The sequence below is a fragment of the Octodon degus genome, unplaced genomic scaffold, assembly GCF_000260255.1.
Source record: "Octodon degus isolate 3935 unplaced genomic scaffold, OctDeg1.0 scaffold00347, whole genome shotgun sequence".
Lineage (NCBI taxonomy): Eukaryota > Metazoa > Chordata > Mammalia > Rodentia > Octodontidae > Octodon > Octodon degus.
The window spans coordinates 293,828-309,851 of NW_004524923.1; the positions used below are offsets into that span (position 1 = coordinate 293,828).

At 38.9% G+C, this 16,024-nt stretch overlaps 2 protein-coding genes across 3 annotated transcripts in view; one reads left to right on the forward strand and one right to left on the reverse strand.

Annotated features, from left to right (window-relative positions):
- Positions 1 to 108: 108 nt before the first annotated feature.
- Pdzd11 (PDZ domain containing 11) lies at positions 109 to 2,800 on the reverse strand. Of its 2 annotated transcripts, none has more exons than XM_004648025.2 (7): positions 2,717 to 2,800; positions 1,992 to 2,091; positions 1,465 to 1,548; positions 1,212 to 1,268; positions 775 to 873; positions 475 to 535; positions 109 to 325 (listed from the first exon to the last, which is right to left on the reverse strand). In XM_004648025.2, exons 2-7 carry the CDS (start codon positions 2,076 to 2,078, stop codon positions 291 to 293), a joined length of 423 nt encoding a protein of 140 aa, XP_004648082.1. In that variant the 5' UTR covers positions 2,079 to 2,091; positions 2,717 to 2,800; the 3' UTR covers positions 109 to 290. The 2 variants fall into 2 exon arrangements, with proteins under 2 accessions (XP_004648082.1, XP_023564078.1); XM_023708310.1 differs by having other exon boundaries at positions 2,673 to 2,770.
- Positions 2,801 to 2,914: 114 nt separating this feature from the next.
- Kif4a (kinesin family member 4A) overlaps positions 2,915 to 16,024 on the forward strand; it is a 144,183-nt gene continuing 131,073 nt past the window's right edge. Inside the window, exons 1-7 of the mRNA XM_004648026.2 lie at positions 2,915 to 2,999; positions 3,271 to 3,411; positions 3,520 to 3,634; positions 5,605 to 5,795; positions 7,936 to 8,028; positions 11,757 to 11,923; positions 12,151 to 12,245. Coding sequence (XP_004648083.1) covers positions 3,292 to 3,411; positions 3,520 to 3,634; positions 5,605 to 5,795; positions 7,936 to 8,028; positions 11,757 to 11,923; positions 12,151 to 12,245 — 781 coding nt within the window. The 5' untranslated portion in view covers positions 2,915 to 2,999; positions 3,271 to 3,291. The remainder of the gene's footprint in view (positions 3,000 to 3,270; positions 3,412 to 3,519; positions 3,635 to 5,604; positions 5,796 to 7,935; positions 8,029 to 11,756; positions 11,924 to 12,150; positions 12,246 to 16,024) is intronic.

The following is a 16,024-nucleotide window of genomic DNA, read 5'->3' on the forward strand; positions in this document are numbered from 1 at the left end:
GGTAAGCATCTAGCCTATGGTATGTAGTAAATGCCAGTTACCTTTTCTAAGTTGTTCTCTACAGGCTAAGCTTATCCTAGCCCTCATCATCTTTCTCCTTTCGGCAACAAAGCTCATCTAGAAAACTAGGGAACTGAAAAGATAGTACAGTGTGGGTAATGCAGTTGGTTCCTAGGTCTCTGCGTCCTCTCCCCCATTGTGCCAGAAAAGGGCTGAGAAAAGAATTTCCCATGTGGCTTTCTTGGGGCCCAGCCGGCTTGTGCTGCACCTGGCTAGTGAGCTGAAACTTTCTAGTGCACAGTCCTCTCTTTTTGGCGATGATAATCTAGGGGAAAGAGGAAAACAGAAAGAAGGAATCGAACAGGTTATTTCCAGGCCTGAGCTCCCAATTTCCCATTCACAGCTTCTAGTCATCATTAGTAACTTAAAAGAGTCACTAAATAGGTCTCTGCCAAATAAAAAAGTGTCACTTACTGTAGGGAAAGAAGCGCACACGCATGCTGATTTCACGGGCTGTCTTCAGGATTTCAACAGCCTGGAAAAAATTTAGCAGCTTATACAAATGAAGCGATGTAAACCGTGGCAGAATCACAAAAGGAGGAATGGGATTTGATACTCTAACCGCCCTCTGGGTAACTACCAGCCACTACCCTCTAGTACATTTCTCAAGGACAGATGCTTTTGTTACAGACTAGGCTAACCTTGTCCAACTCGTCCAACCCGTCCTACCTGGGATGGCTTCTTGCATAACCACAACCCAAGTGCTATGCTCACCTTGCTGTGCTCAATATCTTGGAAATCCACATCATTCACAGCCAGAACTTGGTCCCCTTCTTGAAGTCCTGCTCGATGTGCATCAGAATCAGGAATCACCTATATGGGATAATTTCAGAAGATGATAAGTGAAGTTCAGTTTTACTTGAATGTAAAGTGCTACTGTTTTTTTTTTCTGTGACAGTACAGGGAGATAGATGGCTTGTTTGCCAAATGGAAAGTTCTGAGTGAGAAATTACCACTTATGCCTATTATGAATGTATCAAGTCACTGGTCTGATAACAAAGGAAGCAGCTATTCCTTTTTTTTTTTTTTTTTTTTTTGCGGAACCGGGGATTGAACTCAGGCCCTTGTGCTTGCCAAGCAAGTGCTTATTCTACTGAGCTATCACCCCGGCCCCAAAGCAGTTATTCCTATTGCCTACCAGACACACACACCTTGGAAATGAAGATGCCTAGCTGTGAAGCCTTTCCTCCTCGGATGTTGAATCCCAACTGTAAGACAAGAGCACAGAACTGGGGCTCAAGATACAACACAAATACTGAGTAGCAGTATTATACAACAGCTCAGGCTTTGTGTTTCTGAGGGAAATGAGAATTTTCACAAGTGTTTCCCAACCCATCCCATCAAACAGCCAACATCTGGTATGCACAAATCTAGCCTGGAATAAGAGGCTCTCCATAAGCTTACCTGAGCTCCAGGAGGCTTCTTAAGTGTGACAATTCGGGGTAGAAACTGGGTCAACTCATTGTTGTAGTCTGGGTGGTATACTCTCTGCAAGGCAGCAACTCCAGAAATCTTACTACCAGTCCTAGATATCATACTTACCTTCTTCTGGAACACTAATGCATCATTCCCAAATCAGGAAAAGAGAAGGTCACAGACTTAACTTGGGTAGAACAAGTAATACTGTTCAAATGAGTCATTCGTTAGCATGAGGACATACTAGCAACTCAGTAGCTTCCCATTTCTCACTTCTTAACAAAATGAAATGTAAGGTTCTGCATTTCCAGAATTCACTGGTATAAATGGCCCCTCTCAGGAGCCTTTCAAAAAAAGTTCCCAATGTTTCCCTGTTGCTCAAAATTCATCTTTTGGCTAAAACAAGGGGAAGATTCACTCTCCATTTAACTTTCTGGCCATGTCATCCTACTTTTCAGGCATCACCTCATGCTCGAGGTAAGAATTCCCTTTTCAGGAATACAGAAGGTTCCCACCTCATGTGGTGGAATCCATGCTGGGGGATTCTCATAGGCAGGCAGGAAAACCACTGGGTAGTCATCATAAGGAATCCGGCTGTCCATCCTGGGCCAGGTCCTGGAAAGAAAGGGTGAACTGAAGTAAAAGTGATTCAAAAGGGGAGTGCAGTTATCCCAAGTTCCAGAAAGCAGTTCCAAACTATCTAAGGCTGAGTCCACATTTAGGCATTAAGACTGGGAGGAGCTGGGCATGGTGGTGCACTGTAACTCCAGCACTCTGAGGCAGAAAAATCACGTCAGGAGCTAGCCCGAGCAATTTAGCATGACCCTGTCTCAAAAATTTAAAAGGCCGGGGATGTACTTTAGTAGTAAAGAACCCCTGGCTTCAGTCCTCAATATGGGGTGAAGGGTGTAGATTTGATTAAGGACAAAAGTGTTGGGAAAAACCGAAATGTATGGATGCAAAGCAACATGCTAGAGTACTACAGACATGATCTCAATTTTCACAGACATCCTGCAGACCAAAAGTTACCGTCCTTATCCTAGAAAAGAGAAAAACGGGAGTGTCTACAAATATCTACTTTCTAAGTTTAAGGAAGTGATCCTAAATCACTGCACATCCTCTAGAGGTAATCAGTAATGACAGGGTCCCCACTTCGGCTAAGCCACCTTTAGATCCTCTTTCTGCACACACCCTACCCGAGTCCCGCGCTCACAACCGCATACACGCTTAGGCACCTCACCGGCACACAGGCCTCGCAGCCCGAGAATGGGCGAGCCGCCAATTCAGTCTGAGAACCGGAACCGGATGCTGCCTAGAGTCAAAGGCGCGCCCGGCTGCGGCCAGGTTCCCGCCCCTTCCTAGCGCGTCACCCCGCGCGCACCGAGGCGTGCTCCGCCCCCAGGCTGTCGGCGCGGCGATTGGCTGGCGCCTCTGAGACTGATTTGAAACTTGGCGGTTAAAGCTCGGTTTGGGACCCAGCGCCTGGAGACCGGGAAAGACCCGGGGAGAGGACGTTTAGTTTGGTGAGTTAAGGGGGCACCCTTAGCTCAGATTCTGCCTTTCACGTACCTTGGGGCTTTGGGTTTTCTGGTGGCTGTTTCTGTGTTTGTTTTTTCTGTTCATTTCAGACGCCACTTCACACTTGACAGTGTCGGGCTGACGGGCCTATCCGTTGAGGCCAGATCAAAGAGAGAATAATCTCTGGAAGCAGCGATTACAATGGCGAGGACCCTCCTAACCCTGCAGTCTTACGAGATACTTTAGCAAACTTCTCCTTCCCTTCCCCCTCGGCAGAGACGGTGTTGCGCTAGGGTCATGAAGGAAGAGGTGAAAGGAATCCCTGTAAGAGTGGCACTACGATGTCGCCCTCTAGTCCCTAAAGAGATCAACGAGGGCTGCCAAATGTGCCTTTCCTTCGTGCCCGGAGAGCCTCAGGTGCGTAGCGGAGTCCAGGACTTATTCTCAGCACCTGGGACTAAATGGCAGTGAGGGGCGTGGTCTAGCCTTCTTTTCCCCTAACACCTTGTCCCTTGCCTTCTGCAGGTGGTGGTTGGTAATGACAAATCCTTTACCTATGATTTTGTGTTTGACCCGTCTACTGAACAGGAAGAGGTCTTCAATACAGCAGTAGCGCCGCTCATAAAGGGCATATTTAAAGGTAAGGCGATCTAGTTCACCTATGTTTCTTGAGCATGTAGTTTGCACTGGGTATGGTGCCAGGGTTCTGCAAATCTAGAGATGAGTGAAGCATGATTCCTCTTCAGAAACCCCACATCTAGCCGGGCATGCTGGCACACTCCTGTAATGTCAGCAGGAAGATCACCTGGACTTTGAGGCCAGCCTTGTCTACATAGCGAGTTCATGGCCAGCCTACACTACACAGTGAGACCCTGTCTCAGAGATCCAAACCAAACCAAAGTAACACAACCCCCACAAAAAGGCAACAGCCTAATAGCAGCTGTGAAACCAAATAAAATTTGTAGACGTCCCTGTAGCCTTGAAACTTGTTTTCATACTGTATTTTCTTTCTGTGGTTCTGTTTGTCTTTGACTTTTACATATTTTTGTTTATCTTGGAACCTCATTAGAATATAAGCTCCTTTGGCCAGTGCTATTGCTGCTGAGTGTGCTAACTAACGTGCTTTAGTATTGAATACCATAGCAGGGTTCTAGAGAAGACTGAGAGATGTATAATTGTTATGTAGTACAGTGGTTAATCGGGATTCAAAACAAGTTCATTTAAAAGAAGTAGAATGATGGCACTAACCTTAAAGTTGAAAAATGTATTTGTACCTAATCGGTATAATTTTGAACTAAATTTTTTTTTCTGTAAAGGACATTATTGAAACAGCTGGCAAAACTGAAATGGGATTTGAGGAATAGATTTTAGCAACTGGCAATGCAAATTTCATTAGTATGATGGTTGTACTGGGGGTCATGCTTATAGTTTTAGTACTTCCTAATATAATTGAGGTTAAGGTGAGAATAGCCCATCTGCTTCTAAGTGTTTCTTTTTTAAATCTTGCCACAGTTGTAGCTGACTTTATCTACTTTTAATTTGAATCAAAAATTTTAGTTTACATGATGAATAAAAGCTCAAGTAATTAGTTACCTGGATTTCCTGATAAAACAAAAATAAATATTTTTGCGGGAACTAAACTAAAACAGAAATAGATCTTTCTGCAAACAGTACTGTATTACATTGATGATGACAGAAAACAGCCCCTGCTCAATTGTGTATTCCATTTAATATTCTAGAAAACACAGTCAAGCAGAAAAAACAAAACAAAGTCACTATCCTGGTAGATAAACATCAAAATGTTTATAATAGATATCTTTCTTGATTTTTCCTATGCACTTAACCTTCACAGTTTTAATTTTTTTTCAGTTATAATGACCATCTTTGAGTAAATAATGCTTTATCAATGTTCTATAAAAGTTGAGAATATATATCATGTTGAATCATATCAAAATGATGATTTTTCTGTGAGGAACCAGATAATATGGTTGGAGTACATTCTGAGTTCAAGTAGGGAGTAGTTTTATCAATAGTAAAAAACTGTTGCTGCCTTTTCAAATGGAGGTTCTTGATCAGAGAAATACAAGCCCACATCCCTTCCCTTTATACAGCTTCTAAGACTCATTAAGTTCTCATAATTTAGAATTGCTCAAAGTAGGGAGACAGAATTATAAATTTCTGAAAGACTATGGCTTGACCACTTTCATTGTCTTAGTCATATCTTTAAGTATTAGACTTTGTAGCTTTTAAGGACTATCAAGAGGGCACAACCTGATGTTGGTATTCTTTGTTGCTTATTTTGAGGAGTATGAAAGTCTTTGCATCCATAGAACTTTTCTTTGTGTTTGCGATTCCTAAGAGATTCTGTTTTAGCCAGGCATAGTGGTATACACCCGTAATCCCAGCACTTGGGGGGCTGAAGCAAGAGGATCGCTGTGAGTTCAAGTCTGATGTATATAGTGAGACCCTGGTTCTAAATAAATAAATGAATAAATATAGAAAGAAATTCTTAAGGCTGCAATCTCAATTTTGTTAGAAGTAATTGCTGAAGGAAATTGAATGTGTTAATCAAATGAAGTGTTACTATGGTTATGGCCTCTATTTTGCCAGGATATAATGCAACCGTCTTGGCCTATGGGCAAACTGGCTCTGGAAAAACTTATTCAATGGGAGGTGCATACACTACAGAGCAAGAGAATGAACCAACAGTTGGGGTCATTCCTAGGGTCATACAATTGCTCTTCAAAGAAATTGATAAAAAGAGTGACTTTGAATTTACTCTGAAAGTATCTTACTTGGAGGTAAGTGATTTATCTTTAATTATTTTGAATTCAAAATTTCTTTTGGGTAGAAAAATAAATCCCCCAGTACTTGGGAGGCTGAGGCAGGAAGGTTGCTGCAAATTCAGGCCAGTCTGGGCTACAAAAGTAAGTTCAAGGCTAGCCTGAATTGTATCATGAAACTGTGTCTTTAAAAGACAGGAAAAAAAAGGAAAGAAAGAAAGAAATCCAAATCAGGTTTTTCTGACATGATTCAGATTAATAAATTGTATTTTTAGTAAATTACCTCTTAATAAACTTACAGAGAAAACTTTGGCTCAGCTGGATCTGGCTCCCACTCTGTTCTTTTCTTATTAAAATATTCTATTGGTCTGTTTAATAAGATTTTTATAGGAATTTGCATTGCCATAATAAAAATAATAAAAAACCCTTTAATTCTATTTTGACTTCTATTTCTGATTCACTGTACAGTGTGCAGAAAAATATTTAATTTTCCTTCGTTGCTTTGAGACTTAATTTATAATTACCTGCTTCATGAAGAATGATTAAGAAATCAGATTGAATGCTGAGCTTTATGGTAGTAGAATGTGTTTATTCAGCAGATATTTATTGAACACCTGCTATGTGCCAGACACTATTTTAGGCACTTGGGTATGTCACATACTTGGAAGATATCAGTAGACAAAATGGATAAAAACCCTTGTCCTTAGAGGAGTTTGAGTTCCAGTATATATCAGCACAGAAGTAGACTGGCCAATTATAACAAACTTCATGTCACCAAAAAGACATTTAATTTAAGCATGTAATTATAAATTATTTGTAAATACTTTATCCTAAAGTTGAATGTCAATATGTTAGGCATAGGAGATATAGATTTGGAAGAGGTTAGACATCTCCAACATTACCCTTGAGTTTATCTTAAGCCAGTTGCAATCAAAATAATTAAAGAAAAAATAACTTGGGTACCTAGCATGTTAAATAGCGGCTTCAACAATAATATCAATCAAATAGTGGTGCTTATTATTTGCTAAATTTTGTTTGAATTACTTAGAATTCCGCTTGCTGTTGAAGTACTAGTTTCTACTTCTCCCTTTTTCTTCCCTTGCCCTCTACCTCTATCCTTCCCTCCCGCCATATGTGAAACTGATGCTATTATCAAATGGTCAAATAACTGAATGAATTTGGGCCTTTGTGTAATTTTACATCTGGCTGCTGTTCCTAAGAGATTGTATTAGGAGAGCAATCTCAGCTTTGGGAATGTAGTTCAGGGGTAGAGCACTTACCTGGCATTTGTGGGCTCTGGGTTCTGTCCTTAGTGCCCAGAATGTTGGGTGAGGAGAAGAAGAGGATACAGTTTCACTGTTCTTATAAGTAAATTTGTGAATTCATTTTTAGAAAATGTGTAGTGGTTGCCTATAAGGTTAAATTCCTTTTTTTGTGGTGCTGGAGCTTAAACCCAGGGTCTCATGCATACTAGACAATTACCTACCACTGAACTACATCCTCAACCTCTCAAAGTCCTTTACTTAATCTAAAAATAATACATGCTTATGGTAAGAGCAATTTTAAATATGAGAAGTTGCAATGTATTTGAAAAGTTATGTCTAAGAAACTCCTTCTAGGCCCAATGTCAAGAAATTATTTCCCTATGTTTTATTCAAGGAGTTTCAGTTTGGGTGGAACATGTTTAAATCTTAATCCACTCTGAAATTGCTATTGTGCCAAATGATGATCCACTTTATTTTTTTGCATGTGGATATTCAGTATTTTCAGGGCCTTTTATTACAGAGACTATCCTTTCCCCAGTATACATTACTTGGGACCCTGTGGATAATCAGCTGGACACAAACATACAGCTTATTTCTGGGCTGTTTTGTTCTAGTAGTCTGTACATCTGTACATCTTCTCCTATTCTTTTATGTTTGGTTGAGTTTTTGTAATGATAATTGTTGATTTTTTTCCCTCATTTTTTTTGTTATTTTCCTGTGATTAGTAGTTTCTGTGAAATGTCTTGTCATAAAAATGCATTTTAAGCTTATAAAAGCTTCAATCACATAAAGAAATTCTACACCTTTAAAAAGAAAAAGTTCTGCATGATCTCACTACTCAGGTTACCAATGTTAACATCTGGTTTTTGCCACTTTATTTTCAACAATATCAGATTTATAATGAAGAAATTCTGGATCTTCTATGCCCATCTCGAGAGAAAGCCTTTCAAATCAATATCCGGGAGGATCCTAAGGAAGGCATAAAGGTGTGTTTGTCTTTCATTTGATGTTATTAAAAATGTTGGAAGCTACTAAAGTTCACATCCCTTTTCTTTGCCACTGTGATTTTAAATGACTACTAATATCTTAGTCCTTCAGGTTTTGTGTGGTTGTAATTCTTTTTATTGACCTAGAATTCCTAGGTGGAAAGTCTTATGGGGAAGGCAGGCAGGGAAGACTTATCATCTTCCTGTTATTTCCTAAAGGAATATTAATGTCAACTAAACCTTTATTAACTATTTATAGAGTTATGAGGCTGAGCTGTCCAGTATGGTAGCCACTAGCTACAAGTAACTATTTAATTTAATTAAAATTGAATACAATTTAAAATTCAGTTCCTCAGATTACACTAAGCACATATCAAGAGTTCAGTCGCTATGTATGGCTTATATTATGTTGAATAGTACAAGTACACAGCATGACTATGATCATAGACAATTCTGTTTTATAGTATTGTAATAGGATGCTATTATTAGAATGTAAAAAATTGGGGGCCAGGGAGATGGCTCAGTAGAATAAGCACTTGCCTGGCAAGCACAAGGGCCCTGAGTTCAATCCCTGGTTCGGCAAAAAAAAAAGAATGTAAAAAATTAAATATGCAGTTTTTAAAATTTCTAATACCATAGAAGAGTTCACTTATGTGAGAGTCTCCAGTATAGATACCAGATGAGGAGGTAGAGACTGAATATTCAAAAATAGGAGAATCAGGCTGACTTGCAAAAATGTGAAGAAATAATATCTTAGCCATTTTCTCCTCTTCCTCTTCCTCTGCACAAAGAATAAATTTTAGCTGGGCATGGTAGCGCCCACCTATAATCCTAGCCCTCAGGAGGCTTAGGCAGGAAGATTGTCATGAGGACAGCCTGGGTTATATACAGTAAGTCTCTGACTTAGAAATGAGTTCTGTTCCAGTAGAATGTTCATAAATTGATTCATTTTTAAGCCCAACAAATAAGTCTTATACTGTATTTTCACTTATGTTTCCATGGACACTGCTTTGCACTTTTTAGCAGTCCCCTCCACATCACCTCTGCTTTCCCCCTTTCTTCTGGACATCCTGGGCTCTGACTGAGCTCCATACTGTTGTACACTAAGCATACAGCAGCACAACACTGACAGTATCTGGCAGACACGTGAGCTACTTTGTGAGGTTTTTTTTCACATCTACAAATGTTTATAATGTGAGATCTGTTTGTATCTATGTAAGTTTGAATCTTGAATATTCGTAAGTTGGGGATTTTGCTATAGTGTGTTCAAGGTCAGCCTGAACTATATAATGAAACCCTGTCTCAAAAACAAAACAACAACAAAAAGACTGAGGGTTTAGAGTACAGGTGAGGAACAGATGCTTGTGCTCCTGAGGGTTTGTTTGTTTGTGATTTTATTTTTCCCTGTTGGATCATTGTTAGCCAGGTACTAATGCAAGTTTGAAGAGTGAAGCCTGATAAGCTTGGAAAACAGGAAGCCTTTGCATAGTGGGGATAAGAAACCTGGGCAGAATATATGCACCACCAGAAAAAATGTTGGTACAGAGCCAGTTCTTGATCCTGTTGTAAGCTTTTCTATCCCATAGAACAGCAAGGATTAAATCCCAGCCATTGTTGGAGGTGTGATAGGCAATTCAAAACAACATATGATTCTTACAAAGATTAGGTTGTATAAGGACAAGTTGTAAACATTTTTTCAAATGGGATAGATGGGATTTAAGTAAAGAAAAAAAGAGTATTCTTGTGGTAGGGAATAACTTCATCAGGAAAGCAGAATAGGTCTAGTCTAATCTGTCTGGATTATAGGATTTGGGCTGGGAAGTAACAGGATGTATGTTAGGATCAGTTTATGAACCCAGGGTAAAGAGCTTAGTTTTTGAAAGAAGCAAGAAATAAAGTAATAGCCCAGCCTCGAGCAGAAAGTAATAGACATCATAGAAACTATTGAATACTTCTTAATGAAACAGTGCCCTGGCTACTTTTATTAAATTTTTATCTTATGTGTGTATCTCTCTAATATGTTAGCTCCTAGAATTTAGAAGAGTATTTTAAAATTACTTTGTATTATTACCTAGCAAAGGGTTTAGTACTTAGGTGACATTTTAGGAAACAGGATTTTAGGAAGACTAAACAGAAATATAGTGAAAATTGGAAAGACTAAAATGAGAAAGACAAACTGGGATAAGTATTGAAGTATTGCTTTATTTTTCAGATATTAATATGGACCTAAACTCAAGAGGTAGGTTTAGAAAGGAAAAGGAAGAGATGGATTCAAACGAAGAATGACTAAAAGTTGATGATAGGTGGGATGTGGAAGGATGAGAAGAATTGAAGGTGATCTATTTGAGATAGAGCTAAGATATTAACAGAGACAGAAGAGCAGAGGAGGAAATCAGTGTTGGTGGAAGGAAGATGAATTTGGTTTGTAATGTACTGATTTCAAAGTATACACAGCAGGGAGTTAGAAATAAAGAAACTCGTATTAGAGCTACAATGTACTGATTTGGCAGCTATATAGTAATGAAATCATAGCAATTTGAGACTAGAAGGGACTTCATAGTCACCTAGTCCTATCCAAGAGATTTCAACTTGTTTAAGTTCTCCCAGGTAGGTACATACCAAGGCTGAGAGTATGCTCTGACTTTTTAATCCAGAGAAAACAGTACTATTCTATTTCCTCTGGTAAAAACGAAGTGTAGAATGGGTAAGAGGTACTTGGAGGCACATGGAATCATTTGGAGGATAAAGAGATATCACAACTGATTGTGTTGGACTTATTCTCCTCTGGGTTCAAAGTTAACCTTTACTTGTGACTCCCTAGAAGTCACCTCGCCATTGCTACCTTAAAATCTGGAGAGGGCTGGGGAGATAGCTCAGTGGAATAAGTGCTTGCCTGGTACCACAAAAAAAATCTGGAGATCTTCTTTAGATCCAGTATGAGCTAATACCCTTGTTTCTGAAGTTCCTCGGCAAGATTAGAGACCTTGGATTCCAATTATTTCACAGCATTGCTAGTTTAAGCAGTCCTCATTTTTATAGGTGTTCTATTTGTAGAAGTTTTACTAGAACATCAAGACTTTTTTTTTTGAGATGGTTTCACTATGTAGTTCAGGCTGGCCAGCAGGGTCTTGATAGGGGGCAAGGGAGATTAAGAAAAAAACTAGACATATACTAAAAGGAAAGTGGAGACCAGGTGGGACCTAACCTCTGATGAAGAGGCAGCGATAACCCAGTATAATCTGCATCTTTATGTATACACAGTAAAAACGGGGGAAGTGCACAAGGTGGTCGAAAGTGCAAGGTCTCCGTGTTTTGCTTAGAACACTGAAAGTGAAACATTTTCAGAGTTATCTATGCTGTAGTTAACAGGGAGAACACTAAGGCTTGACTCCTGCTGGATTGGCCTTGGGGAAGGAGTTTACTTTCCATACTTGAATTATGTAGCCCAGGCTGGCCTTGAACTTGCCATAATCCTCCTGGCCTCAGCCTCCCAAGTACTGGGATTATAGTGTGTACCACCTTATCTGGCCAAGATATTTCCTTTAAGTCCACCAATCCCTACACACCAGTACTTCGGTTCACAAACTCAGTTCTGTACACAACTCTGGTCCCAAACCAAACTAGATGCGAACTGAGTCAAATTTCCCTGTGAGGTCCACTTTGCACCTAGCCATTAAATTTAACTTGAAGTATGAATCATAAAGAAATGTTTTTTTTCTTGGAATTAGATTATAGGACTCACTGAGAAGACTGTTTTTGTTGCCTTGGATACGGTTTCCTGTTTGGAGCAGGGCAACAACTGTAGGACTGTGGCCTCCACAGCTATGAACTCCCAATCCTCCCGATCTCACGCCATCTTTACGATCTCCATAGAGCAAAGAAAGAAAAATGACAAGTAAGTTATATTTAAGAGGCAAGTTTGTTTTTGTTCTATTAAGGTTGAATAGGCTGTATCTTCAGTTGATTGACCAAATCATCAGACATTAGTATTGTGAGAATTAGTGACCAGTGGAGCTATTTTTATGGACTTGAAAGAAAAGGAGAGCTGGCAGATCAGCTTTAACATTTAACTACTCAAGTTTATGTACTGTCCTCATTTATGTGTTTCTGTCATTGTCACAGGAATAGCAGCTTTCGCTCCAAGTTGCATCTTGTAGACCTTGCTGGATCAGAAAGACAGAAGAAAACCAAAGCTGAAGGGGATCGTCTAAAAGAAGGTGAGAATAATTTAAGGTCACAGTTGCAGATAAAAACCACTGTACTTTTGTTGGTTTCGTTGCTGTTTTCACTGGGATATTTCAGATCACAGTGTAATAGCTACATTTCAAATGAGAGACTGATTTCATAAATGGTAAAAAAAATTATTTCTTTCCTTTGCCCTCATTCTGTAACTTAGGTATGAGATTTGAATCCGACCCTTAGTTTGATTTCATTTTCTCCAGGCTAGTTTTAGATTTTTTTGCGTCTCCAACCACTTAAAAATTAAAAATCAGTACCCTAATTCTGTCATTCCAAATACTCACTGTCCCTTCCAGTTTGCCGTCCCATATATAACACACCAGTGTGATTTCCACATGTTCATTCAAGTAGTTGGATTTAAATGATGCAGCTCCTAAGGCTAAGAAAGCTCTATGGTTTATGTTATTAGAAGCCTTCATCTAATATGATAGTTATTTGGTGATGTGCATGTTTGGGGAATGGTTCTTAAAGGATTATTAATCTATCTAACAGAAATTAACATCCCATGTCTCTTTCTCATTTTGTTCTTTGAGGATCACATAAAGGATTTTGTCAAATGTGATGCTAAGTCCAGATATACTATGTCTACCGTGATTCACCTTAGTAACCGTATAACAAAAAATAAGGATTAACATTTTTCTTATTGAATTCAGGCTGATTCTAGTGTTCCTTCTTTCATTTGTAGGATCTTGCAAGCTATCCTTTCTAGGTTTACTGGTCTGTAATTTATGGATTAACACTTACCCCTTTTTTTGAAATTGAAATTACATCTGCCCAATTTTCTAGCACATTTTTCTTGATGATTCCTCTGAGTTCCTTGACATAGCTTCAGCAGTCACATTTGAAATTACTCTCTGTTCTCTAAGCTATTACTAATTCGTTTAGAATTTGAACTCTTATTAAAAGTAGTTGGATTCTCACCACCTCAGTCGCATTTTTTAGTCAAAAGAGGGGGAAAAAGTAGTAATTGAGGAATTATACCTCTTTGTCATTTATCATTAGAGCCGGTACAGAACAGAGACTTCTTCATCATTTGGTTTTTGTTCTGTGTGTATTCTAAAATGCCATTTTAGTTCTACATTTGCAATTTGACAGCCCTCTTAGTACTACTTTTAAAGGCTCTTTTGGGGGGGCAGGACACATGGTCTTGCTATGTAGTTCTGGCTGGCCTTGAATTCACTATGCAGTATATAGGCTGACTTTGAACGTGTGGCAGTCCTCCAGCCTCAGCCTCCTGAGTGCTGGGATTACGACACTCAGCTTTAAAGATCCTTTATATTCTTTTAGGTGTATGGCCTCTGTTGTTTAATTGATTTATTGAGATATAATTCATATACTATAAAATTCACCCACTTACACTGTTCGGTCTGATTTTAGTATATTCACAGAGTAGTGCAGGCATCACCACAATCTTGTTTTAAAACATTTTATTACCCTCAAAAGAAGCATCATACCTGTTAGCACTCATTCCCCATTCTCAACCCTTTCCCTAGCCTGAGGCAGCCACTAACCTACATTCCTATAACTGTAGTCATGTAACATGTGGTCTTTTGTGATTGACTTGTTTCACTTAGCATAAGGTTTGCCAAGTGGCATATATCAGTACTTTTTTCTTTTTAATTGTGTACTAGCAGTCAGATGTATGGCTATGCCACATTTTGTTTATTCATTGCTTGTAGGCGATTTTGTGAACATTCACATATAGTTTTTGTGTGGATACATGTATAATTTTTCTTGAGTATGTACCTAGAAGTGGAATTCATGAGTCATATGTTAACTCTCTTCAGTTTCCTTTCTAAAAATTAAGGTATAATTAACATATCATCAAACTTGTCCTTTTTTAAAGTATAAATTTCAGTGGTTTTTAGTATATTCACAAGAAGTTGCATAACCATCACAATAATTACATTTTTAAATATTTTTATTACCTCAAAAATCAACTAATACCCATTCGCTATTTTCCACCGAAGTCTGCCTCCTCCTCCTCATAACTACTTCTCTGTATAGATTTTTCTTTTTTTTTTTTAAATTTTTTTAAAATATTTATTTATCGTGTGTGTGTGTGTGTGTGTGTGTGTGTGTGGCCAGCTCAGCCCACCAGGGGGCGGGGCTGGCTGGCACGTGGTGCTGGGGGATTGAACCACGGTCCCTGTGCTTTGCTGAGCTTGTTCTAAGTAGGTGCTTTAGACCACTGAGCCATCTCACCAGCCCTCTGTATAGATTTTTATACATTGGCCATTTCATATAAAAGTTATTATACAGTTTGTGGTCTTCTAACACTGCTCTCATATAGTGTGTCTTCAGGTTCATCCATTTTGTAGCACGTATCAATATACTCTTATTGCTAAACAGTCTTCTGTTGTATAGAAAAATGTATTTCTCTAAGAATGGAATTGCTGGATCATGTGGTAGCTTGATGTTTAACTTGTTGGAGAACTAGCTGGCTGTTTTGCAAAGCAACTGGACCATGTTACATTCTCAACAGCAATATAGTAGGGTTCTAATTTCTCCACAGTTTCACTTGTTAAGTCTTTTTAATAGTAGCCATTCTAGTGGGTGTGTCATGGTATGTAGTTGTGGTTTTCATACATATGTATTTCACTGTTGGCTAACGTTGGGCATTAGTTCATGTGCTTCTTGGCAATTTGTATATCTTTGGAAAAATATCCCTTCATATCGTATTTAGGTCTTTGGCCTATTTTGAGTTAATTTTTGTATATGTTGTGGAATAGTTGTCTACGTTCAATTTGTATGTGAATATACAGTTATCTCAGCATCATTTGTTGAACAGGCTATTCTCTCTGTATTGAATTTTCTTGGCCTCCTTGACTAGAAGTACATAGAGTCTCTATTCCATATCTATCTGCCTATCTATCTATCTTTTTTTTTAATTTATTTATGTGTGTGTGTGTGTTTGTGTGTGGCCAGCTCAGCCCACCAGGGGCGGGGCTGGCTGGCATGTGGTGCTGGGGGATTGAACCGCGGTCCCTGTGCTTTGTTAAGCTTGTTCTAAGTAGGTGCTTTAGACCACTGAGCCATCTCACCAGCCCTCTATCTATCTATCTTATCTATTATCTATCCTTCTTATGTTAGTACCACACTGTCTTTAATACTGTGTATTTGTAGTATATTTTGCAATTTTTTTTGGGGGGGGGGCAGAACCAGGGATTGAACTCTGGTCCCTGCGCTTGCTGGGCAAGCGCTTATTCCACTGAGCTATCTCCCCAACCCCTGTAGTATATTTTGAAATTGAGATGTGTAAGTTCTCCAAGTTTATTTTCAGTATTGGTGTAAGTTTGGCTTTTTGGTGTGTTTTATTTAATTTACAGTTTAAGTTTTATGCTTATGTTAAATTTATTCTTTTCAGTGTCATTGTGAATGGAATTATTTCTTGATTCTTTTTCACATTGTTTATTAAGACTCTATATTATCTCTGGTGTGCCCAGCTGGCCCCACCCCTGGGGCACGCTGAGACGGGCGATGGCGGCACCTATAATCTCAGCTTGGGAGGCTAAAAACAGAAGGATCACTATGAGCCCAAGCTACTTAGCAAAACCCTGTACCAAATACATATATTTAAAAATAATCATGTCATCATTTATATCATATCAAGGTCATTTTCTGCTTTTTTCCAGGTTCCATTGTTTGGAATATTGTTTTCTGTTCTTTGATTTTTAATCTGCAAATTCTTTTTTTTTTATTTTATTTGAGAGACAGAGAGAGAGAGAGAGAGAGAGAGAGAGAGAGAGAGAGAGAG

Bases quoted from the DNA above. Each gene is read 5' to 3' on its own strand.
- Pdzd11 (XM_004648025.2), bottom strand. From the start codon at position 2,078: ATGGACAGCCGGATTCCTTATGATGACTACCCAGTGGTTTTCCTGCCT. The intron at 1,269-1,464 runs GTAAGCTTATGG...CTTGTCTTACAG, and splicing joins AGAAGCCTCCTGGAGCTCAG to TTGGGATTCAACATCCGAGG. The intron at 874-1,211 runs GTGTGTGTGTCT...TATCCCATATAG, and splicing joins TAGGCATCTTCATTTCCAAG to GTGATTCCTGATTCTGATGC.